The 27,957-nt window shown below is 44.1% G+C and overlaps 2 protein-coding genes and 1 long non-coding RNA gene across 7 annotated transcripts in view; 2 read left to right on the top strand and 1 right to left on the bottom strand.

Moving 5' to 3' along the window:
* Positions 1 to 27,957, top strand: part of CA5B (carbonic anhydrase 5B) — a 133,740-nt gene that overhangs the window by 18,278 nt on the left and 87,505 nt on the right. For 4 of the 5 annotated variants that reach the window (XM_072816079.1, XM_072816084.1, XM_072816080.1 and 1 more), the window contains exons 3-5: positions 3,390 to 3,581; positions 4,455 to 4,509; positions 5,541 to 5,696. In XM_072816079.1, coding sequence (XP_072672180.1) covers positions 5,583 to 5,696 — 114 coding nt within the window. In that variant the 5' untranslated portion in view covers positions 3,390 to 3,581; positions 4,455 to 4,509; positions 5,541 to 5,582. Of the gene's footprint in view, positions 1 to 3,389; positions 3,582 to 4,454; positions 4,510 to 5,540; positions 5,697 to 27,957 lie in introns of those variants that run through there. The other variant, XM_072816081.1, reaches the window with a different exon arrangement.
* LOC140627653 (uncharacterized) lies at positions 134 to 27,916 on the bottom strand. The gene is made up of 2 exons (XR_012026294.1): positions 27,577 to 27,916; positions 134 to 1,035 (listed from the first exon to the last, which is right to left on the bottom strand). It is a non-coding gene; the product is annotated as an uncharacterized lncRNA (long non-coding RNA).
* POM121L12 (POM121 transmembrane nucleoporin like 12) lies at positions 10,428 to 11,693 on the top strand. The gene has a single exon (XM_072817540.1). It carries the CDS (start codon positions 10,597 to 10,599, stop codon positions 11,257 to 11,259), a length of 663 nt encoding a protein of 220 aa, XP_072673641.1. The 5' UTR covers positions 10,428 to 10,596; the 3' UTR covers positions 11,260 to 11,693.

The raw sequence follows: 27,957 nt of genomic DNA, 5'->3' as shown, positions 1-27,957 counted from the left end.
GGCCAAAAACGAAGTGGCCGGAATGCAGACTGTGTATTTTAGGGAGAGACAGGAAGAAGAATGATGATCATTGAAGCTTGGGGGGTAGATGGGAGATAGGTTCATCAGTACTGGTTATTTTTACGCGACAGTGTGGCACAGCATGGTTTCATTTATTTATTTATTTGCATGGTTTCATTTAAATAGTAAATTGCTTTATTTTTTGAGATTAACCCAGTCAGTAGTGCCGGTCCACGAGGTCAGATTAATCCAAGCATGAGATGGTGGGAGCTTAAATGAAACCTGTAACAATTGAAGTAGAGAGAAAGCATGTTTTTAAAAGGCATTTCTAAAATAAAGGTGTCCTGAGCACACTCGGAAGGTGCACCTGCGGGCGGTCTCTTTCCATGGTGTCGGTCACCGAGCAAGGGTAACGTGATTGTGAAGCGGGTGAGGAGTCCACACTCCAGGACACCCCACCACGTGGCTAGCTTGGCTTCTTACACGTGCGCAGAGCAGGACAGAAGACAAGCCACACAGTAAACCACAGGAGGGGTGGGAGCAGGAAATTCCTGGGCCAAACACGAAGTCGGGCTGTGGGCGCACCCCTGAGCTGGGGCGTCGATGGGTCCGGTGGAGGGGCTCAGTTCTGTTGGGGGACACATCGGGCACAGCCCTTGGCAGTGGCTGCCTTTTCCGATTGCTCAGACACAGAGGGGTCATTCTCAGGAGTCTGATGTTGCTGCAGAAGTCCTCTCTTGCTAAAGGGATTTAATCACCAGTTCTGGGCCCCTGCAGACCTCCTCTGCTTCTGCTTGGTATTGGTTCTGGGGTGTTGTCAGCTGGTGCTGGTCTCGGTGCTGTCTGGTCGCTGCACTGCCCTTAACTGCTCCCATCATTGCTTGACACAGGCCCCTGCTTGACTTGACTGACTCCATCTTGTTTTCCATAAAAAGCATCAGGACCTGGAGACAGACTCCTCTTCAAGGGAGAAGGCAAAGTTAGCCACATACTTGAGTCGTCGTCTCACTTGGGAGGCTGGGGGGGATGCTGATGCTAGAAAGGTCATGAATCATGGATGAGGAATAATTTGTAGGGAAGTATAGGGAGCATGTAAGGAAATAACAAATATATATATTTTACAACTTCTCCCCTAATTTAATTTTAAATATTACATTAAAAATAGAAATACATTTTGAGTGGTTATCCATCAAAGAATTGTGTCTTTAACTCCTATTTAATTTCCATGGGGAGAATCTGCTTCTCTCAAGATAAGCATCTTTACTACTTTTGATAAGCCAATGGATCTTGGACTTTAGTGTTTCTGGCAAATCAACATGGGAATTGAACAAATGTTGATCCCTCACTGAAATATTATCCACTTTTCTATGTAAATACTATTTTTCTCATCAAATAAATCCCTTTATTTCAAAGTAATATTAATTGTTGCTCCTGCATAAATTGCTTCCTTTTCTTTATTTCTGTCTCATTTTGTATCAGATTGTCATATGCTGGGGTGCCTGGGTGGCTCAGTGGTTGAGTACCTGCCTTTGACTCAGGTCGTGATCCCAGGGCCCTGGGATCGAGTCCCACATCAGGCTCCCCACAGGGAGCCTGCTTCTCCTTCTGCCTATGTCTCTGCCTCTCTCTGTGTCTCTCATGAATAAATAAATAAAATCTTAAAAAAATTATCATATGCTTTTCCCAGTGGCTTTATTTTGGGTGAGGAAACGTTTAAATATTGTAGGTTGAATAAGGCTGTTGATTTCTTTTGAAGCAATCCTGTAGGGTCGGGCATTAATCTTTCTTTTAATAGTGTTTCAGCTGCACTTGCTGTTTCATAATGCAGTCAAATTTCAAAGCTTTGAGGATACAGCAACTAGAGGAAGATGGTTTGGCTCTGATAGGAATTTTTTTATTTTTAAAATTTTATCTATTTATTTGAGAGAGAGAGAGCACAAGCAAGGGCAGGAGCAGAGGGAGAGGAACAAGCAGACTCCCTGCTGAGTGCAGAGCCCAATGTAGGGCTTAATTTCATGATGCTGAGATCATGACCTGAGCCAAAATCAAGAGTTGGACACTTAACCAACTGAGCCACCCAGATGCCCCTATAATAGAAATATTTTTAAAGGTAAAAAAATCTTACCAACTTTAAATGATGTGTTGTATTCTAGAACGGAAAGATTGAACATTATGATATTGTTACTTAAGAATATTGGGATCAGTACACTGGTAAGATAAGCAATGCTTAAAATACAAAATCGTTACAAATAACATTTCAAATGATATAAAAAAACTGTGCTGTCCGATATCGTATCCATAAGGCATGTATGGCTATTAAGCTTAAAATGTGGCTAGTGTAATTGAGGAAATGGATTTTTTTAAATTTTATTTTAATTAAATTTAAAAACTGTTACTAAATTCAGTTGTTGAAAACTTTTGGAATGTTTGGAACAACTTGAGTATATGCATCTATATTTTCAAGTAAAATCTGAATCAAGTAGTTCTTTGTTTTGTTTTTAATATTTTATTTATTTATTTATTTATTTATTTATTTATTTATTTATTTATTTGAGAGCGAGAAAGAGAGCACAAGTGGAGGGTGGGGGGGTGGGGAAGGAGAAGCAGGCTCCTTGCTGAACAGGGAGCCCGAAGCAGGACTCAATCCCAGGACCCTGAGATCATGACTTGAGCCAAAGGTAGATGCTTAACTGACTGAACCACCCAGGTGCTCCCAAATCAAGTATTTCTGATGAAAATTTAACATCTAATTTGATGCATTGTGTGTAAAATACATAACAGATTTTTAAGACTTATTGTGGAAAAAAATGGAAAGTCAGTAATTTTTCGTATTGATTACACTGACAATCTTTTCAATGTATTTGGCAAAATAAAATGTTATCAGAAGTAATTTCACCTTTTTTTAAACTTTTTTTTTTTAAGATTTTATTTATTGAGAGAGAGAGAGAGAGCACACAAATGGAGGAAAAAGAGAAGCAGACTCCCCACCAAGCAGGGAGCCTGCCACAGGGCTCAATCCAAGGACCCTGGGATCACAACCTGAGCCAAAGGCAGCCACTCAACTAACTGGGCCCCCCAGGTGCCCCTTTAAACTTTTTAGATATGGCTCCTAGAAACTTGAAAATTACCTTTGTAGTTTACATTACTTTTCTGTTTGTAGGCACTGTTACAAAGGGATAAAGGCAGATAATGCTAAATAAATAATGGTTAAAATGTGAGATCTGTTAATATATTCTAAATGGCATAAGAACATAAAGTCAAACAGCTTTGGGAAGTGATCTGGAAAGAAACTAATATTTATGAGTGCCATGTGACTATATATTTGCTAAGTGCTTCATTTAACTTCCCCAGAGGTCTTTGATGATGATACTATCATCTGCATTTTTCAGATGAAGCAAAGCTGAGTGAAGTTAAGTGCTTTCCTGCCAGGTCACAGCGCTGACAGATGGAGAACTGGATTGAAAATCTGTGGACCACACTCTGTGCAGAGCCTCTGAGCTCCTGCAGGCTCAGCAGGTGCAGCCTCCTGCAAGCTCTGGAGTCTGAGTGTTTTAAGGGTACCCAAGATTTGTTTTAATCAGGTAGGGTAAAACATACAGACATGGAAATGACTGTCATGAAAGAAGCATTTTATCCTACAGTCCCTAAAACCAGAAGGCAGGCCACCTGGGGAAGCACCAGGGATGGCCAGGAGGCAAAGGGAAGGAGGAGAAATCGTGGATGAGAGCCTGTTTTGGTTTCTGGGGGAAGGGATGCATAAGATAGTGTAAGTGGACTGAAGATTGGCCGCTTTGAATAATTTCATTAGGCTCTAGGGTATAGAGGTTGTCCCTAGTTGTCTGCTACCTAGTCCTGGGGAGGTTAGGGCACAGGACTAGTGACTCAGCATGTAAGAACCCTATAAAGGAGGTGGTTGGGCTCTGGATTGGTTGGTTTCCTTATGAAGGGCACTCTCCCAGGTGTTTGTTCTCTCTTGGAATTAGCTAGCCCTGGGAGGGACAACCCCTCTTGTGTCAGAAAGGCTTCAGATGTCAAAGCACCGAACAGAAACTGGAACACATTGTTATAACACTGAGGCACCCCGAATGAGTACTTGAGGACTTGGGCGGGAGCTGAGAGCTGGGCCACACCATGGGCTGGCTGGGAGAGCTTCAGCCACCAGCACCCCTGGAGGCCAAGCGCCAGGGAGGCTCAGAGGGCAAGGCTAACAGCAGGGCCACCTTTCCCTGCACCCTGTGGGCTTGAGCCTGGCCGCAGACAGCCTGCCCATTTGTTGCATATATGCTTTCATTCAGTGATGTTTGTGACATCCAAAATTTTCAGCCTAAGTGAAGTTTGAGTACTGTAAATTGTTTGTAGGTAATCACCAAGTATCTGATTCAAATTCACATTCTATAACAATACTAGAGTAAGATCTCATTTTTAAAAATATTTTCTCATTTATTGTTCTATAGCTACATATCACAGAGAGCTACAGAAATTGATGGATACGGTGCAGTCAAGCATAAGGTAATACTATTTTCCCTAAATCACTTGAAACACACCTTACATTTGATCTCAGAGTGGAGACGTTGACAAGGCACTTTGAAAGTTGCCCCAGAAGACAATTTGCCACTTAAGATGCATGTGTTGAGCCCCTGGTCCTGGGACACCTTGAAGGCCACAGAAGTGATTCTGTTGGTGGGCACTGACCTCTGGTTTTGCTGCCATGCCCCAGCGCTCAGGGACTCGGGAACACAGCGCTGTCCCCTCCTCTGCTCCTTCTGAGTCCCGGTGGAAGCACCCAGAGCAGCCCTGTTGACTCTACCTGCCCTCTCACAGGCAGGGGGCAGAGAAGAGTCTGACAGAACCTTGGCTTGGCTAGCTGTAAAGAACAGTTACCATATCCTTCAGGATCTACCTTTGTGCAGGCCCCAGGGTTAACTGTCCAGTATTCAGGATCCCAAAGGGGCTGTTCCCTGGGGGTCCACATCTTCTCTCTCTCTCCCCACCTCCACCCACCTGGCTGTCTCCCCACTACCTCTTTCCCTCTTCCCCTCCACCTCCCTCTTTTTCCTCCCTTCTCTCTGTCTCCCCTTTCCTCCCAGGGGCCTGGCTCCCCTGAATTTGCATTGTGTTTTAGAAAGGAGAACTCTATTCCTTTTTCTTGGAAAAGAGGAGCCTCCTTGTTCATGCACCAGCTACCACCTGATGCCTCCCAAAGAGGTCAGAGCAGACCACCTGCAGCAAACTCACTAGACTGGGCAGAGAAGGTGGTTTTTGCCGTGTTCCCGTGGAGGACTGTCAGGACTATACTGTTGTCAATTATGTCTCAATTAAAATCTGTTATGTCTCTTTTTTAAAAAAGAGAACCTTGCACAGTGGATTATATGTAAGAACAAAGCATGGGTGTGATTCTGTCCTTAGGCACCCAGAGGTACCTGCAACTCCTCTGGACCAGTGCTGGTCCCCAGACTCCCCAGGAATCAGGGTCTTGTCTTGCAATTCCTGAGTGGTTTTCACGCTGAATGATAGTTTCGGTGACCCCTTCTCTTGGCCAGGACACCCTTGTGGAATTTGGGTCATTCGATCCTTCCTGCCTGATGCCTGCCTGCCCAGATTACTGGACCTACTCGGGGTCCCTGACTACCCCTCCACTCTCTGAGTCTGTCACCTGGATCATTAAGAAGCAGCCCGTAGAGGTTGATCATGATCAGGTATGTTCTTTCCACATTTCTGTATGAGGAAATGCTAGTCTGTCCCTTTAAAACAAGGCTGGGCTCCAACTTTGGCATCAGTTGTTAACATCTTGTAATGCTTATACATTTTTATTAAGATGTGCTATAACATTGTCTCAGTTTGGACATGAAATTGGAAATACTTCAAATTAACCAGAGAGGAGTTAACACATAGAGGAACATAAGCTTTTTGCTCTCATTTTATAGTAACGTGTTTTACTGTATATGCATTGTGCAGAATCTCTGAAAATTAAGACCTTTACATGGAAAAAATGAAGGCTGGAAACCCTTTGATATTTCTTTATTCATTTATTATTAAAGTGTAGGTTATACACAATGTTATATTAGTTTCAGGTGTACAACATGGTGATTTGACAATCCATATGTTATGCTGTGTTCACCACAAGTGTAGCTACCATCTGTCACCATACAAGTCTATTACAATACCACTGACTATATTCTCTGTGCTTTTTACCTTTCATCCTCATGACTTATTAATTTCATTACTGGAAGCCTGTACCTCCCACTCCTCTTCACCCGTTTTTCTCATCCCCCCCATCCCTGATATTCCCTCCCCTCTGGCAAATATCTTTTTTTTTTATATTTTATTTATTTATTCATGAGAGACACACACAGAGAAAGGTAGAGACATAGGCAGAGAGAAGCAGGCTCCGTGCAGGGAGCCCGATGTGGGACTCGATCCCGGGACTCCAGGATCACACCCTGGGCCAAAGGCAGATGCTCAATCGCTGAGCCACCCAGGTGTCCCCCCTCTGGCAAATATAATTCAGAGTTTATTCTCTGTATTGATGCAAAAACCTTAATTTTCTTAAGAGAACTTACTGTGAAATTTCAAGGTAAAGACAGAGCCCAAAAATACAGAAATTTTATTCTAAGTCAGAGGTTTTTACTTGGTAATTGTTCTTCATTTAGAAATGAAAGTTTAGGGGCACCTGGGTGGCTCAGTGGTTGAGCATCTGCCTTTGGCTTGGATCATGGTCCCGGGGTCCTGGGGTCGAGTAACATCAGGCTCCCCGCAGGGAGCCTACTTCTCCCTCTGTGTCTCTGCCTCTCTCTCTCTCTGTGTATCTCTCATGAAAAAATAAATAAAATCTTAAAAAGAAGAAAAGAAATGAGAGTTTCAGTGGTGGTTACTATGTCAACTCACAAAATGTTTAATTCAAAAATGAACTAACTGTAATAATAATTGCTTTTACTTGTTTTTTTTTTTTTTTTGGAATTCTGATTAAAAAAATTTTTACAAGAACAGAAGCTTCCAAGTTCTTTTTTATGAAGCCAAGACAACAATGAAACCAAAACCCACCAAAGATTGGCACTCCCCAAAAAGTAAATACTAAGCCCCTAAAGTAATATCTGTCAAGAATATTTAGGAAAAAAACTAAATAAAATGTTAGAATCCACCAGTATATTAGGTAGGATTTTTTTCTAGTAGGATTTGTCCACATAGGATTTTTTCTAGTTATAAGGATCATTCAGTATTAGGAATCATACACTTATGATCAATAGATTACATCCCATCCGCAAAGCTAAAGGGAAAACTCATATTTTCATAAATTCCTAAAATATATTTGATAATTCATCATGTATTTTTTAAAAGGTTGTATTCATTTAGGGGTTCCTGGGTAGCTCAGTTGGTTAAGTGTCTGCCTTCAACACAGGGCTCAATCCCAGGACCCGAGATCATGACCAAAGCCCAAATCAGATGCTCAACCAACTGAGCCACCCAGGTGGCATCATCATGTATGTCTTGTAAAATTTTTTAATAAAACAAATGAGAATTCCCTAAGTTAATAATGTCGATTAATCTGGGCTCAGAAGTAGAGTATGACTGGTATGGAAAGGATATCTACTAACTCCACTATAATTATTATACTAAATATTAAATTGATTAAATTCTGGTAGCAGCCAATAAAGTTAGGCAAAGTAAGATAAAGGAGGGTTCCCCGGGTGGTTCAGTTGGTTACGTGTGTCTGCCTTTGGCTCAGGTCATTATCCTGAGGTCCTGGGCTGGAGCCCCACATCGGCTCCCTGCTCAGTGGGAACCTGCTTCTTCCTCTCTGCTTGCCGCTCCCCCCCCCCCGTTTGTACTCTCTCTCTGTCAAATAAATAAATAAAATCTTAAAAAAAAAAAAGAAATGAGAGGAACATTATTGGAGTACTGTACTAATTTATAGACCTCAATTCCTGTAACAGTCAATCACAAGATATAACAGAAGAACCCTACTTATAATGGAAACTAATAAACTAAAATACCTTCGGATGAACTTGAAATGTTAAAACTGTCAAATATTCCTAAGGGACACAAAAACTATTTCAAATAAAATGCATACTATGGTATTGAATAGAAAAATATCCCAAAGACACCTTTGATGTCCGTTCTTAAGTTGTAATTTTCCATGAGTTGTTTATTCTCCATAAGTTTCATGTGGTCATCATAAATATATCAGTAGTTACATTGTGAGATACTGTCCTGTGTATTATAGGATGTTTAGCAATATCCCTGGCCTCTACCCACTGGATGCCAGTAGTACCCCAAAGAGTGACAACCAAAAATACCTCCATACATTCTCTGATGTCTACTGCAAGCTCACCCCTGCTTGAGCACCACTAATATGTACTAATCTTTAATATCAACTAATAAATGAAATCCTTTACCGCTTAGTGTGTGAAAGAAACCTCTTCAGTGTGAAAATGGCTTTTAATTAACACATTGGTTTACCAGTAAAAGCATAGGTAGGGGTGATTCACTTCTTATTCCCTATAGCTCACCAGCAGAAAACTGATTTGTTGGAGGATTCTTTACTTACAAACCAGAATGACACTCTGTTGTGCTGCAGATAGGAAAACTCCTGAGGACATTTGAAAGAAAAATACATTATAAGAAATCCACACACAATGGGATTAGACTGTCCAATCTCATGCTATGACCACCTGAAGAGATAGGTATCTATGAAGAGTTATTTCTATCATAAGAATTTCTCTTTTAAAAATCATCTACCTGGGGATCATTCCTTAAATAAAAAATTGCCCCCCCCCATTTCAGTGGTGAGTGGAGAATGCTACCCATCAGATAACCACACCCCTGAATCCCAAAACATTTGGTATCTCTCTGAAGGGGCACCTGCACCCAAATGTTTGTAGAAGCAAAGTCCACAGTAGCCAAAATAAGTAAAGAGCCCAGATGTCCATCAATGGATAGATAAAGAAGACATAGTATATATGTGTCTGTGTATATATATACACTATACATACACACATACAATGGAATATTACTCAGCCATCAAAAAATGAAATCTTGCCACTTGGAACAACATGGATGGAACTGGAGGTTATTACACAGAGCAAAGAAAGTCACAGAGAGACAATTACATGATTTCACTCATAAGTGGAATTTAAGAAACAAAACAGGATCACAAAGGAAGAAAGAGAAAATAAGATGAAATCAGAAAGGGACACAAACCATAGGAGACTTTTAAAAAAAAATTATTTATTTGAGAGAAAGAACATGGGCAGGGGGAGAAGCAGAAGAAGGAGACTCCCCACTGAGCAGGAAGCCGAACAACTTGGGGCTCATGGGGATCAATCCCAGGACCCAGGATCATGACCCGAAGGCAGGTGCTTTACTGGCTGAGGCACCCAGCCCCCACCCCCCATAAGAGACTCTTAACTCTAAGAAACAAACTGGGGTTGCTGGAGGAGGGGTAGGATGGGTAACTGGGTGATGAACATTAAGGAGGGCACTAAATGTAATAAGCACTAAATGTTATATGCAACTGATGAATCACTAAACTCTACCTGTAAAACTAGTTTAAAAAAAAGGGAAAACCTCAAGAATGTCTTCATTAAGCGATATTTAGCATCCTCAACATTGAGCTGTCCATCCCGCTCAGCTCTGGATAGAATCTGTTGCCTGTTTTTGGGCTTATCATTGGCTTCTCCTTTATATCTCTCATCCGATCATTGGAGCCAGCCCAACAGATGCATTCTGCATGGGCTTTTGAGGGAATTTTTCACAAAAAGAGATTGATTCACACCAACTTAAACAGACTTTAAACGTAAGGACTAAAATCAGTTACCCAGCAGCCCTTGAACACTTGTGGATGTCACATGTTTTCAAGTACTAATGGAAAATATGACTCTACTCTATCATTATCCATAGAAATGAAAAAGGAAAATCATTTGGATACACAGAAAACACTTTCTAGGACTGTAAGAAGGCTGAAAATTATAGGAGAGTCCACATAAATGAACGTTGTTGGGGCTAAAGCATAAATCCTGAAGGGCCGTCACCATTTCCTCGAGAGCAAAATTGCAAAACAAGGGGGCATTAGCAAGCAGCCTGGAAGACGGAAGCGCACGTGCCCTTTAGGGGTAAACATAAGCTCCTCTTTCTTTAAAAGAGCGTCCAAGTGCCCTCCGTGCATTTTTGCAGTAAGGAAACCGAGTGCCGTTGTGCGCACGTTCTGCCACTGTGAGGACCTGACGGAAATGAGTGCATTTCGTCCGTGCAAATGTCCGGGCCGAAGCCAAAGGCCTCCTGGGCGCGCTGCCTAGGCCCGGCGCCGCGGGCCTGCGTGGGGAGCTGGGGCGGGGGGGGCGGCGGGGGTGCCCGGCCTCGAGAGCACGCGGCGCCCCCGGCAGTTGCCGCGCCCGCCAGGCGCTGGCCCAGCTCGCGCAGGACCCGTGACCCGTGACGCGGGGTTCCCACGAGGGACGTCTGTCAACGGTCGCCCTGGGCCTGCGCGCCTCGCGGCTGCGGACGCGGACGCGGACACGGACGCGGACACGGACGCGGGGGGCGCCTGCGGGAGCGACTTCCCGCGGCAGAGGCGAGGCCGGAGCGCGCCGGCCCGCGGTCATGGGCAGCTACCTGAGCTCGTACCTGGGCACCACGAAGGACGCGCGGCCGCGCCCCGCTTGGACGCGCCCCGCCGCGCAGCCCGGGCCCGGGCCCGCCCACCGCCCGCTGGGCCTGGGTCAGGGCCAAGTGCTCTCCTTCTACCGCGAGCTGTGGGGCCGCCGCAGGCCGCTGCCCACCCTGCCGCCCCGCTGGGGCCGCGCCCGGGCCCAGGGCGTCGTGGTCCCCAAGCCCTGGAGGCGCTTCCACAGCAGGCCGCCCCTCGAGATCCTCACCGACCGGGATTCGCCTCGCAAGACGTGGGCCAAGCCCTGGCTCTGCAAAGCCCAGAGCCTCCTGAACATCTGGAACGTGGTGACCGTCAACGTCCCTTCTCCCGAGAGCAGAGGCGGCAGCGTCTCCGGGGCTCCAGCCGACCGGGAGCACCCGGACCCCCGCGCCGAGGAGAGCCCGCTCAGGGCCCCCAGCCGACGCAGCAGAGGAAAGAAGAGGACCCACAGGCCGCTCTGGTTTGAAGCCCCCCACGCCAAGAGGCGCAAGCTGAATGCAGAGGCCAGGACGTCTGCCTTCAGGCCCGTCTGGAGAGACGGAGTGGTCCCGATCTTCGTGCCCAGGCCTGGGCCTCTGAGAAGAGGCTTCTGCTCCTGGCCCCCGCCTGTCTAGCGGAACACCCACCCACCTGGGGGGCCTGCCTGACCTGCTGCCGCGACACCCGCAGCCCGGGGCCCCCCCTGTGTCCCGAGCCAGAGTCCCGCCGCCGCCGCCACCTCCTGACACTCAAACCCGCCGTGCTTTGACCCTGCTGCCCCCCGCGCCTACGCGAGGCACCGACACCACCAGCCAGCCCTCACCACCGCAGCCTGCGCCTCTGCCCAGGCCCCCAGACCCGCCTCTGCTGATCCTGCAGGGCCCACGCTCAAGACACACCGTTGCTGCCAAAACCTCTGCCTTCCTCCTGCCCTGCCCTGCCCTGCCCTGCCCTGCCCTGGAACCCCACCTACCAGGAAGGCCTGCTTCTCCCCTATTTTCCCAGTTTCCATAGTGAAAACAGTGTGCTTGTTCTATTTTAACAAGAAGAATAAGCAACTTTAGTATCAGACAGTGTCTTTGTCTTTCTTTCAAAGGTACGCGTAGTGGGATTTCGTCTGCACCATGAATTCTCTACCTTGGCACTGGCAACATCTGGGGCCAGATAACCGTTGTTTGTTGGGTGCTGTCCCCTGCTTTGCAGGCTTTAAGCGGAATCCCTGGCCACCAGCCCCCAGGGGCCAGCAGCATACTCACATGGTGAAAATACAACTATGGCTCCAATCATTGCCAAATATGCCAGGGCGAGGTGGGAGGTGGGCTGGATGGTGGGGGGTGGAGGAAGGGGGCGGGGCGGGGTGGGGGTGGGGGGTTTCCGGGGGGGGGGTGGGGGGGGGGAGGCACACTGGTGGAGAATCTCCGAGGGACAGTGACCTCTACTGGCAGAAACAGTCAAGCTGTTTTTCACGCATTCCCCTGCAGAGAGTCAGAGGATATGCTGTAAACAAAGCAAAGTCCCTTCTCCCATGGAGCTTGCTTTCTAAAGGAGGTGGAGACAGAAGATAAACAAGTAAATAAATGGACACACTAGCAGGTGCAAAGAAGTATAAAGAGGTATAAAGAAAAATAAGGGGGATCCCTGGGTGGCGCAGCGGTTTAGCGCCTGCCTTTGGCCCGGGGCGCGATCCTGGAGACCCGGGATCGAATCCCACGTCGGGCTCCCGGTGCATGGAGCCCGCTTCTCCCTCTGCCTGTGTCTCTGCCTCTCTCTCTCTCTCTCTCTGTGTGTGTGACCATCAAAAATAAATAATAATAATAAATAATAAATAAATAAATAAAATAAAGAAAAATAAGGGAGGAGGAGGAGGGACACATACAATTCCACCAACACCACTGTGCCCCAAGTACTTTCCTGGGTCCCCATCGCCTTGGAACTATGCCATCCTTTACTACCAGTTCAACTCTGTTCCTCAGGGTTTCCATTGGTGGCAACTTCTGCTTTCGGCAACTTCAACCTCCGCAAAGAGATTGAAAATATTTTATCTACCTAGATACAAAGATTTCTAGGAGGTTCAAATTGTTGCCGAAAACACTAAGCTCAACATTTTCAACGTAGACAGCTGCTGTTAGATACAAAATATCCTCTAAAAATCAAGGGTGTGTCCTGAGGTTTACTCCCTGCCATTTGCTAGACTTGAGCCAAGGCATTTCATGCTCCCTGAGTTGCTAGAAAGGGGTTCAGATCCTAGTGTGTCCACGAGGGTGCTGGTGGCATTTTGTCCCTGGATGGAGTCCCACATCGGGCTCCCTGCATGGAGCCTGCTTCTCCCTCTGCCTGTGTCTCTGCTTCTCTCTGTCTCTCTCATGAGTAAATAAATAAAATCTTTTTGAAAAAAGAAATAATGATGCCTTTGGCCCAGGGCGCGATCCTGGAGACCCGGGATCGAGCCCCATGTCGGGCTCCCGGTGCATGGAGCCTGCTTCTCCCTCTGCCTGTGTCTCTGCCTCTCTCTCTCTCTCTGTATGACTATCATAAATAAAAAAAAATAATGATAGTTCTTTAATTTTTATGTATCAGGGTCACTTCATATAATGGCCGTAGGGAAATGGGTGAAGAGTCTACAGCAGAGTTTCTCAAGCTGAGCACTGTTGACATTTTAGGCTAGAGAAGTCATGCTTGTGGAAGGCTGTCTATTCTTTTGTAGGATGTGTAGCACATCCCCAGCCTCTACATGCTCCAGGTCAGCAGCACATCCAATTGTAAAATCTAAGAACCTCAGACAGTTCAAAATATCCTCGGGAGCAGTGCAGGGAAGAAATCCCCCAAGGTTGAGGACCATTGGTACACAGGATCTCTTTATGTTATGTCTGCAAGTCTTTTGTAAACGTAAATGTATTTTTTCTCATTGAACACACACCAATACAGGAGCAAAACAGTTTTAAAGCTGCCTCAGTACAGTAAAATGACCTACAAGAATAAAACTAGGCAATGGATTAATAATAGTTTTGACTGGCTTCATTGATAAGGAGATAACATACAAGTGTACTTTGAAAATAAGAGTCATTCAAATGCAAGATATTGATAGCCTTCAGCATAGGAGTGGTCTTAATACTTATGTAAAATTTTTGGAAATTTGTTCTGTTACGTGTTCAGACATATCAAGGATTTATCAGGGAGCCACCCCCTGTTCTCCTGGCCCAAGAAGCACCACTTCCATCACTTGTGCAAGATTCACATGAGCGAGAAAGGGGAATAATTTTAGTTGCTGAGGGTCTTCAACTAAAGAATATTAAGTATCCCTCCTACATGGTGGCTCCTCCAGTAAAAGGAATGTTGGAATTTTTACCAAACAGGAAGTAACCTTCCGCTCAACAAATACCAACCATAGAAATAGAATTGTCGAGAAGCTTTTATACTTTGTTCAGATACAGGCAGTTGAAGTAGTCATGAGTAAGCCCACTTGCTAAAGGATGAGGTTGTGGGAAAGGCCAGGGGAGAGCACACCCTGCTTCTGGAGACAGCTGTATGGCAAAGGCTGTAGAAGACAGAGAAACTCGTGAACTGGAGCTTCCTCCTTGTCTGGATGATGCTTTGAGAAATTAACCATGATGTCTTGGCTCCCCCAGGAGTGAGAAACAGAGGACCAACAAGAGGCAGAACCCAGGCGGTACAGAGCTACCTCTTCTATGGCCATTGACACGAGATCCATCAGGGGAGTGTCTACTGAGGTAGAAGAAGGGGGAGAAATGGGTGGGTGGGCACTGTTTTCTTGTGTGCACTGTACTCCGATAGTTAGGCCTGAGGTTTAAGCGCCTGGATGTTAAGCATGTTTCACTCACTCACAAAAGGGTACTCACAACTAGCATAGGTTAGCCGGTATGGTTAGGGATGTGAGGAAAAGCGCTCCTACTGCAAGGGCTTCCAGATTCCATGACCCTTCCCAGAAGTGCAGGAGTGTAGTGCCAAGACCCTTCAACACCAAGGTCATAGTGTCTTGAGTCAACAGAAGATTCAAAACCAAAGAAGTAGAGACATACTTCCTGAGATGCCTCAGTTGGCTCACAACATTCCATACCCCACCTGAGAACAGACCCAGGACAGTCGGAAGGGCAAAGGGCTTCTAGATGTCATGTGGCTTGTCCACAGTCCTTGTCAGGAGGGTCTCTAATCCCTGCCCTGATATGAACTTCATTGTCTCCAAGCAAAGAATACCCTCTTTAATTTTATCAGCTGTGGAGTCACCTGGGTGATTATTAAAAATCCTTAGTTTGGGGATCCCTGGGTGGCTCAGCAGTTTAGTGCCTGCCTTTGGCCCTGGGCACAATCCTGGAGTCCCAGGATCGAGTCCCATGTCGGGCTCCCAGCATGGAGCCTGCTTCTCCCTCTGCCTGTGTCTCTGCCTTTCTCTCTCTCTCTCTCTCTCCGTCTATCATGAATAAATAAATATAATCTTTAAAAAATAAAAAAATAAAAAATAAAAATCTTTAGTTTATCTGCAACACAAGCCTTCTCTGGGCCCTGGGACATGAGAGCAAGGCCCAAGTCTGTGCTGCATTGGGAGCCCCTGTATTCCTGCCATGTGGCCTGTCTGGGCACTCAGTGAGCCTTGGGAAATGGATGGATGGATGGATTGATGGATGGATGGAATGGAGAAATGAATTCCCTCGTTTCTATGATATCTCAAGAGAGACAAGCCAAGAAAGTAAATTGAGCCACGACCAAATAGGAAAGGGGGGGAAAGGAGGGAGGTTGCTTCTCCCAAATCATTGTTTACTCAACACAGCTATTCAGACAACACAATGACAGCCGAGCTCTCCAGCAACAGAACACCCCTGAATACAGCGAGATGGGGGTGACCCAGAGGAAGTGTAAATGTGAGGGAAGTTTGTACTGAAATGGAAGTACCATGAGGCATGATTGTACAGGCTAATTCAGTACTGATTTACTTAGCACCCAAAAGATATAAATTTCTCCCATTCGTGGATTATGTACATCTAGTGTGACTTCTCTCTGGTCTTTCTACCCAACGTGACCACACTGAATGTCTTCTAAGATTTACACGGAATGAAAAATTAAGCAACAAGCAGCTACTGAGCTGAAATTGTCTTTGTTAAGTTTGTTTTGATGTACTAAGTAAACTGAAATGCCTAAAATCTTCAAAGCTCTCATCATAAGATAAAAATCCTAAAATTATGTATAGTGATGGATGTTAACTAGACTTTGTGGTGATCATTTTCCAGTCTATACAAATATCACTTCCTTATGTTGTCCACCCGAAACTAATGTAATGTGGTAGGTCAATTTCACTTGAATTTAAAAAAATTAAGTAAATGAAATGCCAGGAGCACAAATAAACAGAAATCCTACATTTTCAAGATTGTAAATATAGGGGGGTCTGATGGAATTATCGGAATTTGTTTCAATAATCATTTTGTTCAACTCTTTTACAAAGTACTAATATCTGTACATATCCTAATGGCTTCTCAAGCAAATCCCTGAAAAGGTAAAAATGTCCACTCCCTTTCCTCAAGTGTAGAAGGCCCTGGATTTATACTAATCCTCTACAATTTGGCTCCACTGCCATTTCTCATCAACAGCGCCAGACACTGGATCCAACTGCATCCAAGGGGTGGTAAGAATCAGGCTCTTGTTTCTGGAAATCAAAGGACTAAATAGGAACTGGGCTGCTGTTTTACAAGCACAAGACCATTAGTCCCCTTACTGTGGACACGACAGCATGTGTCCCTTTTAGATCACAAGACTTATCCTTGAATAATTAGGCAGAGGAAGAAATCGGTTCCATACCCTACACTGTGGAGCCCAGAAAAAAAAAAAAAAAAAAAAGCCATGCCTCAGTAAGACTTTTCCCTCTCTTGCAAAAGTATAAATTACCCTAAAGCCAAAGTACATTTCCCAACTTACTTGGGAAGTAGATTAGACTTTACCCTTAGATTATATTTCCCTAGAAACAACCCTCAACATTTAAAAATTTCTGTGAAACTATTTTTAAATCTGGCCTAAATCTTATTGTAATAACTTGAAAACACCTAGTTGCCATCTTCTTCAAATTCATAAGAAATCTTCATGTAACCTGGTCTAAAGAAATCAGAACTTCCGGGGATCCCTGGGTGGCGCAGCGGTTTGGCGCCTGCCTTTGGCCCAGGGCGCGATCCTGGAGACCCAGGATTGAATCCCACATCAGGCTCCCGGTGCATGGAGCCTGCTTCTCCCTCTGCCTGTGTCTCTGCCTCTCTCTCTCTCTCTCTCTCTCTGTGACTGTCATAAATAAATAAATAAATAAATATTTAAAAAAAAGAAATCAGAACTTCCTGTCCTGTCATTGAAATTTTTTCAACATCTTCTTTTCTCCTTAAAAAAAAAATCCAGGAGTCAGGGGCTCCTGGGTGGCTAAGTCGGTTAAGTGACCATCTCTTAATTTAAGCTCAGGTTATGATTTCAGGATCATAAAGTAGAGCCTTGGGTCAGGATCCATGCTCAGCAGGGTCTGCCTGAGATTCTCTCTCTCCCTCTGCCCTTCTTCCCACTTGCTGTCTCTGTCTGAAATACATAAATCTTTTTTTTTTTTTTAAATCCAAGTAGTAGCAAGAAAACCACTTGATATCAAGATTTAAGTAAGGACATTGAACGAGTTGTCTTGTTTTTGTCACATTTGGTCCACTTTCCTATCATGGCCCCCAGGCCCGGCTTCCTCGGTGTGGGCGCGATGCTGTGTGAGGCTCGGTTTTCCCTGTCACCTTGATCCCAGCAGGCTTTGGGACAGGTTCAAGTCTGTGCATTCAACCACAGCCATGCAGCTCCCCAGGCCGGCCTCAGTAGACCACGATGCGCAGAGGTTTCTGCTTCTCACCCCTTTGCCTTGGGCTGCCCTGTCAGCTCCTTCTCCTTCACTCCTTGGCAGCATCTGCAGCAACTGGTGGAGCTTTCCAGTCACTTCGACTTCAGAAAGAGTTGAGGGCAGTGGGATTGAAACTGGGATCAAAGCTGTCTTCCTGCCTCTGGCACACAGCTCCTCTCCCTCCAGCAGTGGCAGCCTAAGCAGGGTGCTCAACTGATTTACTTACTCTGCTCACTCCTCCCCCCAACCCGGCCTGTCTCCACTTCCTTCCCCCCACCCTCTCCATTCTCTCTCCTCTAGGAATGGCAAGGAAGAGGGGAGAGAGCTGTGGGCATCTACAGAAGGAAACAGCAAAGTTCCTTATCCTTAGCCAGGGCTCTTTGCAGACCGCCCTCCCCCCCCCCCCCCGGCTGTTCTGCTGTGGGGGTCCTCTCCTCTGCTGTGGTGGGCATCCTCAGGTTCTCCATTCAAAGCACCTGTGGGGCCCCTGGGGACCTGCCTGGGCACCTCCACACTGCATCTTCCCTGACGTGGGCGATGCACTCTCACCACCTCCCTCCATCCCACCCACTCCCAGGCCTTCAGTGGTGCTCTCCCAGCCTCACGTCACCGCCTCCTCCTTTCCCTGCAGTGGGTTCTCAGCCCCAAAGGCAGGGGGTCCCTCCAGCTCCCTCCTGCAGCCTCCACTTGGTCCCAGGAACACACTGCAGGGCAGACTACTTGCAAAGCTCTCCTCTCTCAACCCAGTCACTGGAGCTTGAATCAGCCTTTCACCTTTAGACTTCTCCAGCTACAAGGCAGGCTCTGTTTCTGTTCATGGTACCTACGCCCTCAGGCACTGGGCTCACCATCGTGCACGTTGGGGAGCATCTGACGGGGAAATAATATGCCAGTCTCTCTTCTACAGACAGCTCCACTCTCTGTGAGTGATTCTCTGTCTGACGTGAGGTAGACGGGGACACAAGCAAAGGTATCACTCAAAGCGCATGATTGCTAGTGTGGCAAGTGCCACAGCTCATCAGAACGGATGCAGTTGTCAGCACCCCACCTGGCTGCATGGTGCATATGGGCTGGAACCCATGCCCACCCGGTCCTGTCCTGTGGGGAAGGGAGTGGAAACACCACAGCCCTCTCTGCAGGCCCACAGCCCCTGCCCCTCTGACCCTCCAGCTCTCTCTCCCACTGCCTGCTTGGGTGAAGGTGACTAGACCAGTTCAGCTGTCCCACCTGTCCTGCATGGACACAGCCAGGACCTCTCTCCAGGAAAAACATCCTCTTGCATAGTCAGTCAAGGGTGTCCTGGATCAAGGATATGCCAACCACTGGTTGCCAAGTATGCCAAAGCATCCTCGGGAGATCCTGAGCTCTGTATCACTGGAGGAGCTCAAGCTTGATGTAAGAGATATTGTAGTAAGGACTGGGTAAAAGGCAGAATGAAAGCGAGACTATTCATTATTCTCTTTATTTGATTGTCTTTAGTGAGTTACTTTTTACTGTTCAATTCTGTACATCTTGGTGTCTTCAGATTTTCTACAATATTCATAAAATCAGTAATGAGGAAAAATAAGTAATAAACAGTAATATTCCAGATCTGGATCCCTGAAGCCATCCCGGAAATGGATATTTGCCACTGGGCTAGTCTGCTAGGGCTGCTGTAGCAAACACTACAGACCCTGTGGCTTGAATGACAGAAATGTAATTTCTCACAGTGCTGGAGGCCAGAAGCCTGAGATCAGGGTGTGGTCAGGGCTGATTTCTTCTGAGGCTTCTTCCTTTGGCTTGTGGATGGCTGTCCTCTCCTGTCACACCTGGGCTTTCCTCTGGGCACATCTGTGTCCTCATCTCTTCTTCTTGTAAGAACACCATATTGGGTTAAAGCCCACCTATATGACCTCATCTTAGATGAATTATCTCTTTAAGGACCCTATCTCCAAATACAATCACATTCTCAGCTACCAGGGGTTAGGACTTGAGCATATGAATTTTCAGGGAATGCCATTCATCCCATAGCAGCTATCTCCAGGGTTTATTTTTGTCCCTCACTGGCACCAAAAGACCGTTTAAGGCAGAAGAGTTAAAACCTGAGGCAGTTGCCAACTGCTGGTGTGTTCCATCCACCCTCATGCTGGAGAGAGGCAGTGTCTCTACAAAGTTGTTTTCAATCTTGTCTTGCATTTTGTGGTACCCTTTCCCACAGGGGAAGCCTGTTTTTGTAAGGATGCAGGCTTCCTTATGGCAGCACTGGAGAATAGGGCTCAGCCATTGAACTGCATCCTAAACACATCCTTATTCATTAGGCAGCCCTCATCACTCAGCCTCCTGACAGCAGTGTTGCTGGCACTCATACTGCCTGGCAGCAAGATCAGCCCTTCCCTCCACTGAGGACATCCTGCCAAAAGCCATGTCCTCCTGGAACATTTTCCCCTTGAAGGCTGCTTCTGGCTAATCCAGCTTCAGCTTAAATGTTGTCTCTTTTTTTTAGAATAGCTACACCAGCTTGCATTCCCACCAATAGTGTAAGAGGGTCCCCTTTCTCTGCATCCTCACAAACATCTGTCGTTTCCTGACTTGTTAATTTTATGGAACTTTTTAAAAAATTTGACAGTAGAGCTACCCTACGACCCAACAATTGCACTATTAGAGATTTACCCCAAGGATACAAATATAGTGATCTGAAGGGGCACCTGCACCCCAAAGTTTATAGCAGCAATGTCCACAATAGCAAACTATGGAAAGAGCCCAGATGTCCATCAACAAATGAATGGATAAAGAAGATGTGGTATTTATATATATATATATAATATAATATATAATATAATCATAGAAAGACAGTGATCATATGATCTCACTTATAATCGGAATTTAAGAAACAAAACAGAAGATCATAGGAGAAGAGTGGAAAAATAAAACAAGACAAAATCAGAGAGGGAGACAAACCAAAATAGACTCTTAATCATAGGAAACAAACTGAGGGTTGCTGGAGTGAAGGGGGGATGGGAACATGGGGTAACTGGGTGATACACTATACGTTACTTATTTGAAGTTAAATTAAAAAATAAATAAACAAACAACATTTCTTTGAATCAGAGAGGCCTTCCCCTGATGGTTCAACATAAAGAAGTCCCCACCCTACCCTATAGTTAAGTCTAGTACATCCCTTTCCTTCCTAACACGTTTGCCATCAATATCTCCATTGGTCCTTTGGAGCATTTCCTTTTTTTTTTTTTAATTTTTTTTAAATTTATTTATGATAGTCACAGAGAGAGAGAGAGGCAGAGACACAGGCAGAGGGAGAAGCAGGCTCCATGCAGGGAGCCCGACCTGGGACTCGATCCCAGGTCTCCAGGATCACACCCTGGGCTGCAGGCGGCGCTAAACCGCTGCACCACCGGGGCTGCCCCAAAGTAGATTTTAAACCAAAGACTCTAATAAGAGGTGCAGGGCACTATATCATAATAAAGAGGACTATCCAACAAGAAGATCCAACAATTTTAAGTATTTATGCACCCAACTTGGGAGCACCCAAATATATAACACAACTAATAACAAACATAAAGGAACTCATTAATAATAATACAATAATAGTGGGGAACTTTAACACTTCTCTTACATCAATCAATAGACCATCTAAGCAGAAAATCAACAAGGAAACAATGGCTTTGAATGATACACTGGACCAGATGGAGTTAAGATATATATTCAGAGCATTTTATCCTAAAACAGTAGAATACACATTCTTTTCAAGTGCGCATGGGACCTTCTCCAAAACAGATCACATACTGGGTCACAAATCAGCCCTCAACAAGTACAAAAAGATTGAGATCATACCATGCATATTTTCTGACCACAACACTATAAAACTTGAAGTCAACCACAAGAAAAAAAATTGGAGGGGGATCCCTGGGTGGCTCAGCGGTTTAGCGTCTGCCTTTGGCCCAGGGCACGATCCTGGAGTCCCGGGATCGAGTCCCACGTCAGGCTCCCGGCAAGGGCCTGCTTCTCCCTTCTCCTGTGTCTCTGCCTCTCTCTCTCTCTCTCTCTCTCTCTCTCTCTCTGTCTATCATAAATAGATAAATCTTTTAAAAAAAAATTGGAAAGACCACAAATACATAGAGGTTAAAGAACATCCTACTGGGCAGCCGCGGTTTAGCGCCACCTGCAGCCCAGGGTGTGATCCTGGAGACCCGGGATGGAGTCCTACATCGGGCTCCCTGCATGGAGCCTGCTTCTCCCCTTCCCTGCCTGTGTCACTGCCTTTCTCTGTGTCGTTCATGAATAAATAAATAAAATCTTTAAAAAAAAATACATCCTACTAAAGAATGAATGAGTCAACCAGGAAATTAAGAAATTTAAAAATGCATGCAAAACAAATAAAAATGAAAACATGATAGTCCAAAAGTCTGGGATGCAGCAAAAGTGGTCATGAGAAGGAAGTTTATAGCAATACAAGCCTACCTCAAGAAGCAAGAAAAATCTCAAATAAGCAACCTAACCTTACACCTAAAGGAGGTAGAAAAACAACAACAAATGAAGCCTAAAGCTAGCAGAAGAAGGGAAATGATAAAGATTAGAGCACAAATAAATGATACTGAAACAAAAATCCACAGTAGAATATATCAATGAAACCAGGAGCTGGTTCTTTGGTTTTTTTTTTTTATTTTTTTTATTTTTTTTATTTTTTTATTTTTTTGGTTCTTTGAAAAAATTAATAAAATTGATTAACCCTTAGCCAGACTTATCGAAAAGAAAAGAGAAAAAAAAACCTCAAATAAATAAAATCACAAATTAGAGAAGAGAAATAACAACCAACACCACAGAAACACAATTATAAGAGAATATTATGAAAAATTATATGCCAACACATTGGACAATCTGGAAGAAATGGATAAATTCCTAGAAGCATATAAACTACCAAAACTGAAACAGGAAGAAATAGAAAAATTGAACAGACTAATAACCAGCAAAGAAATTAAATCAGTAATCAAAAATATCCCAACAAACAAAAGTCCAGTTCCAGGTGGCTTCCCAGGGGAATTCTACCAAACATTTAAAGAAGAGTTAATACCTATCCTCCCCAAACTATTCCAAAAAATGGAAATGGAAGGAAAACTTCTAAATTCATTCTATGAGGCCAGCAATACCCTGATTCCAAAACCAGGCAAAGACTCCACTATAAAAGAAAACCACAGGCCAATATCTCTGATGAACATTTATGCAAAAATTCTCAACAAAATACTGGCAAATCATATCCAACAGTACATTAAAAGAATCATTCACCATGATCAAGTGGGATTTATTCCTGGGTTGTAAGAGTGGTTCAGTAGTCACAAATCAATGTGATCCACCACACTGACAAAAGAAAGGATAAGAACCATATGATGATATAGAAAAAGCATTTGATATAGCACAGCCTCCATTCATGATAAAAACCCTCAGCAAAGTAGGGAGAGAGGGAATATACGTCAACATCATAAAGGCCATATACAAAAAACCCACAGCTAATATCATTCTCAATGGGGAAAAAACTGAGAGCTTTTCCTCTATAGTCAGGAATAAGACATGGATGTCCAATCCCACACCACTGTTACTTAACATAATACTGGACTACCTAACCTCAGCAATCAGACAACAGAAGACAATAAAAGGCATCCGAATTGGCAAGGAAGAAGTCAAACTTTCACTATTTGCAGATGACATGATATTCATTTTAGAAAACCCAAAAGACTCCACCAAAAAATTGATAGAACTGATACATGAATTCAGTAAAGTCGCAAGATACAAAATCAACGTACAGAAATCTGTTGCATTTCTGTACACCAATAAAGAAGCAGAAGAAAAAGATATCAAGGAATTGATCCCATTTACAGCTGTACCAAAAACCGTAAGATACCTAGGAATAAACCTAACCAAAGAGGTAAAAGATCTGTACTATGGATCTCTTATGAAAGAAACTGAAGAAGATACAAAGAGATGAAAAGCATTGAAAGAACAATTAGACATTAAAATGTCTATACAAAATAAATAAAATAAAATAAAATAAAATATCTATACTACCCAAAGCAATCTACACATTTAATGCAATCCCTGTCAAAGTACCACCAGCATTTTTCACAGAGCTAGACCAAACAATCCTAAAATTTGTGGGGAACCACAGAAAACCCTACATAGCCAAAGCAATCACGAAAAAGAAAAGGAAAGCTGGAGGCACCACAATTCTGGACTTCAAGTTATATACAAAGCTATAGTGATCAAGACACATAGATCAATGAAACAGAATAGAAAACCCAGAAATGAATCCACATATATGGTCAACTAGTCTTCGACAAAGCAGGAAAGAATATCCAATGGAAATAAAGTCTCTTCAACAAATGGTGTTGGGAAAACTGGACAGCAACATGCAAAAGAATGAAACTGGACCACTTTTTTACACCATACACAAAAATAAATTCAAAATGAGGGGCCTGGTTGGCTTCGGGGATTGGGCATCCAACTCTTGATTTTGGCTCGGGCTATGATTTTGGGGTCATGGGATCAAGCCCTACATTGGGTTTCACAGCATGGAGTCTACTTGAGGTTCTCTCTCTCCCTTTTCCTCTGCTCCTCCTCCTGCTTGTGCTCTCTTCATTAATTAATTAATTAATTAAAAATTAATTAATTTTGAGATTTAAAAATCTTAAAAAACCTAAATTCAAAATGGATGAAACACCTAAATGTGAGACAGGAAACCATCAACACTCCTGAGGAGAACATAGGCAGTAACCTCTTTGACATTGGCCATAGGAACTTCTTTTTTTTTTAAAGATTTTATTTATTTATTCATGAGAGACACAGAGAGAGAGGCAGACATAGGCAGAGGGAGGAGAAGCAGGCTCCATGCAGGAGTCCGATGCGGGACTTGATCCCAGAATTCCGGGATCACATCCTGAGCTGAAGGCAGACACCCAACCGCTGAGTCACCCAGGTGTCCCAACAACTTCTTACTAGGTATGTCTCCTGGGTCAAGGGAACCAAAAGCAAAAATGAACTATTGGGACTTCAAGATAAAAAGATTCTGCACAGGGATCCCTGGGTGGCACAGCGGGATCCCTGGGTGGCGCAGCGGTTTAGCGCCTGCCTCTGGTCCAGGGCGCGATCCTGGAGACCCAGGATCGAATCCCACGTCAGGCTCCCGGTGCATGGAGCCTGCTTCTCCCTCTGCCTATGTCTCTGCCTCTCTCTCTCTCTCTCTCTCTCTGTGACTATCATAAATAAATAAAAATTAAAAAAAAAAAAGAGTCTGCACAGCAAAGGAAACAATCAACAAAACTAAAAGGCAACCTTCAGAATGGGAGAAGATATTTGCAAATGATAAATCTGATAAAGGGTCAGTATCCAAAATCTATAAAGAACTTATAAAACTCAATACCCAAAAAACAAATAATCCAGTTAGAAAATGGGCAGAAGATATGAATACACTTTTCCAAAGAAAAATTCAGATGGCTAAGAGGCACACGAAAAGATGCTCAACATCACTCATCATCAGGGAAATAGAAATCAAGACTGTGATAAGATACCACCTCACACCTGTCAGAATGGCTAAAATTAACAACATAAGAAACAACAGGTGTTGGTGAGGATGTAGAGAAAAGGGAACCCTCTCGCACTGTTGGTGGGAATGCAAACTGGCACAGCCACTGTGGGAAACAGTATGGAGGGTCCTCAAAAAGTTAAAAATAGAACTACCCTATGACTCAGCAATTGCACTCTTAGCTATTTACCCAAAGAATACAAAAATACTGATTTGAAGGCATACGTGTACACCAACGTTTGTAGCATTATCAACAATAGCCAAAGGAATCCCTGGGTGGCTCAGTGGTTTAGTGCCTGTCTTCAGCCCAGGGCCTGATCCTGGAGACTTGGGATTGAGTCCCGCATCAGGCTCCCTGCATAGAGCCTGCTTCTTCCTCTGCCTATGTCTCTGCCTCTCTCTCTCCTCTGTGTCTTTCATGAATAAATAAATAAAATCTTAAAAAAAAAAAAAAAAAAAACAGCCATATTATGGAAAGAGCCCAAATGTCCATTGACTGATGAATAAAGAAGATATGGTATATATAGACAATGGAATATTACTCAGCCAAAAAAATGAATGAAATCGGGGCAGCCCGGGTGGCTCAGCGGTGTAGTGCTGCCTTCAGCCCAGGGTGTGATCCTGGAGACCTGGGATCGAGTCCCACATCGGGCTTCCTGCGTGGAGCCTACTTCTCCCTCTGCCTGTGTCTCTGCCTCTCTCTCTCTATTTTTCTCTCATGAATAAATAAATAAATATTTTTAAAAATGAATGAAATCTTGCCATTTGCAGTGATGTGGATAGAGCTAGAGTGTATTATGCTGAGCCAAATAAGTCAGAGAAGACAAATACCGTATGATTTCACTCATATGTGGAATTTAAGAAAGAAAACAGATGAACATAGGGAGAAAAAAAGGGGGCAAATCAGAAAACAGACTCATAACTATAGAAAACAAACTGATGGTTACCAGAGGGGAGGTGGGTGGGGTGATGGGTTAAATGGGTGATGGCGATTAAGGAGGGTGATGAGCACCAGCTATTGTATAGAAAGTGATGAATCACTAAATTCTACACCTGAAACTGATATTACACTGTTTTTTAACTAACTGGAATTTAAATAAAAACTTGAAAAAAATTATCCCAAAGAGCTCAATCTGATATTTTATTAAAGTAATAATAGATTGAAATGGAAATTGTTAATAAATTGGCTTTGCTTAAAGTAACCCATAGTGTAGGTTAGAAATCCAAACTGATGAATAAATATATACAACTAGTATGTGTCTCTTCATCTGTGAAGCCAAACATGAAATCTAAAGATTCAATCCAATTTCACATTTATTGAGCACTTATTATGAGCCAAGTATATGCACAGCAGGCAGCTAAGCTGCTATGAATATTCTTGTCCATGTATTTTCCATATGCTTTATTTTTCTTGAGGATTTACCCAGGAGCGAAATTCCAGAGCATAGAGTATACATATGTTTAGCTTTGGTAACTCTTTCCTTATCCTATCTTATATTGTACATCTTGATTCCTTTTATGCACAGAGCCCATCTCTTTGAAATGTTTTGAGTGCTGTAGTGGCTGTGTGCTTCATCCATTGCACAGGCTTTCAATCCTTTAACAATTACCCAAAGATAACTGGTTCCATTAGCAGGATATGTCCTCTAGAACTATGTCGATCCTGTTCTGATCTGAATACCTTAACTCTTTGCTCTGTGACCAAAACCCAACTCTTGTGTATCACCAGCCAGCTCACTCTCTTGAATTTAAGAGCAAGCAATGAAAAAAACCCAGAATATCAGGTCATATTATATCCCCCATAATCTAAAAGACAACATAAATTTATGCTCCAAGGACAGCAAGCTAGCACTTTTATTTGCATGTGCTGCACTGAGTTTACCTTTTTCATCTGCACGAGCAAGCCTATCCCCATAACAGCATTGTTGACAAGACTTTCCTGTCTAAATAGAGTCTGTGTTGATTCCTGATTAACAACGGTCTTGCTTCTTAAGTTTGTAGACATGAAATCCTACACTTCAGCTCCCTAAGCTGGTCTGATACTAAGCTCACTTGAAAAGCATGTTCTTGCATAGGGAATGGTTGTGGTCAGCCTTAATGTCTGGTCCTTTAATGAAATCAATGTTAATGATAAAGACCAGTGCCATCTCATGAAACTTTCTGCAGTAATGGAAATGTTCTCTCTCTGTGCTGTCAAGTATGGCAGCTGCTAGACAGAGGTGACTACGGAGCCCCTGAAAGAACAGCATGTGATGAGAAACTGCGCCATCCAGTGCTAAGTGCTAATAGTTAATGCAACTTCAATAACCAGAAAACAGAACTACAAATCAGCCCCAAATACTCTGGAAACTTTAACATCAATCATCATAGGTAATTTAATTGTTGTTTTCCGAACTCCTAAAACAGAGGCGCAACGTTTAAGCTGTGACGCTTCTGCAAATTTAGCAAGTTGCCAAGTTCTTTAAGTCCAAGGCTTGCCAATCAGACGACTGAAAATTTAATCTAATTTCAAGTTTCAAGGTGACATACCTGTTCCACAGAGTTCAACTTGAATCGTAGTCACCAGGAAATGAGGCCATAATGTTCTTTCAGAGTGGAAAATACAAGGCAAACAGAGAAAGGAAAAAAGAAAACAAACTCCGCCCTCCACTTAAAGCTGCCTTAGCCATTCTGTGATCCGGATTAGAATATCAGAGAAACAAGCAAGCAACCTAGAAGGTTTCATGATTAAACCCCATTATTTGATGGGATGTCTGGGTGGCCCAGCAGTCGAGCGCCTGCCTTCACCTCACATCTGCCTTCAGCTCAGGTCGGGATCCTGGAGACCTGGGATCTAGTCCCACATCGGGCTCCCTGCAAGGAGCCTGCTTCTCCCTCTGCCTGTGTCTCTGCCTCTCTCTCTCTGTGTCT

The sequence above is a fragment of the Canis lupus genome, chromosome X (assembly GCF_048164855.1).
Source record: "Canis lupus baileyi chromosome X, mCanLup2.hap1, whole genome shotgun sequence".
Lineage (NCBI taxonomy): Eukaryota > Metazoa > Chordata > Mammalia > Carnivora > Canidae > Canis > Canis lupus.
This window is presented reverse-complemented; position numbering and strand designations above follow the sequence as displayed.

Coding starts and splice junctions, on each gene's coding strand:
- POM121L12 (XM_072817540.1), top strand. CDS start 10,597: ATGGGCAGCTACCTGAGCTCGTACCTGGGCACCACGAAGGACGCGCGG.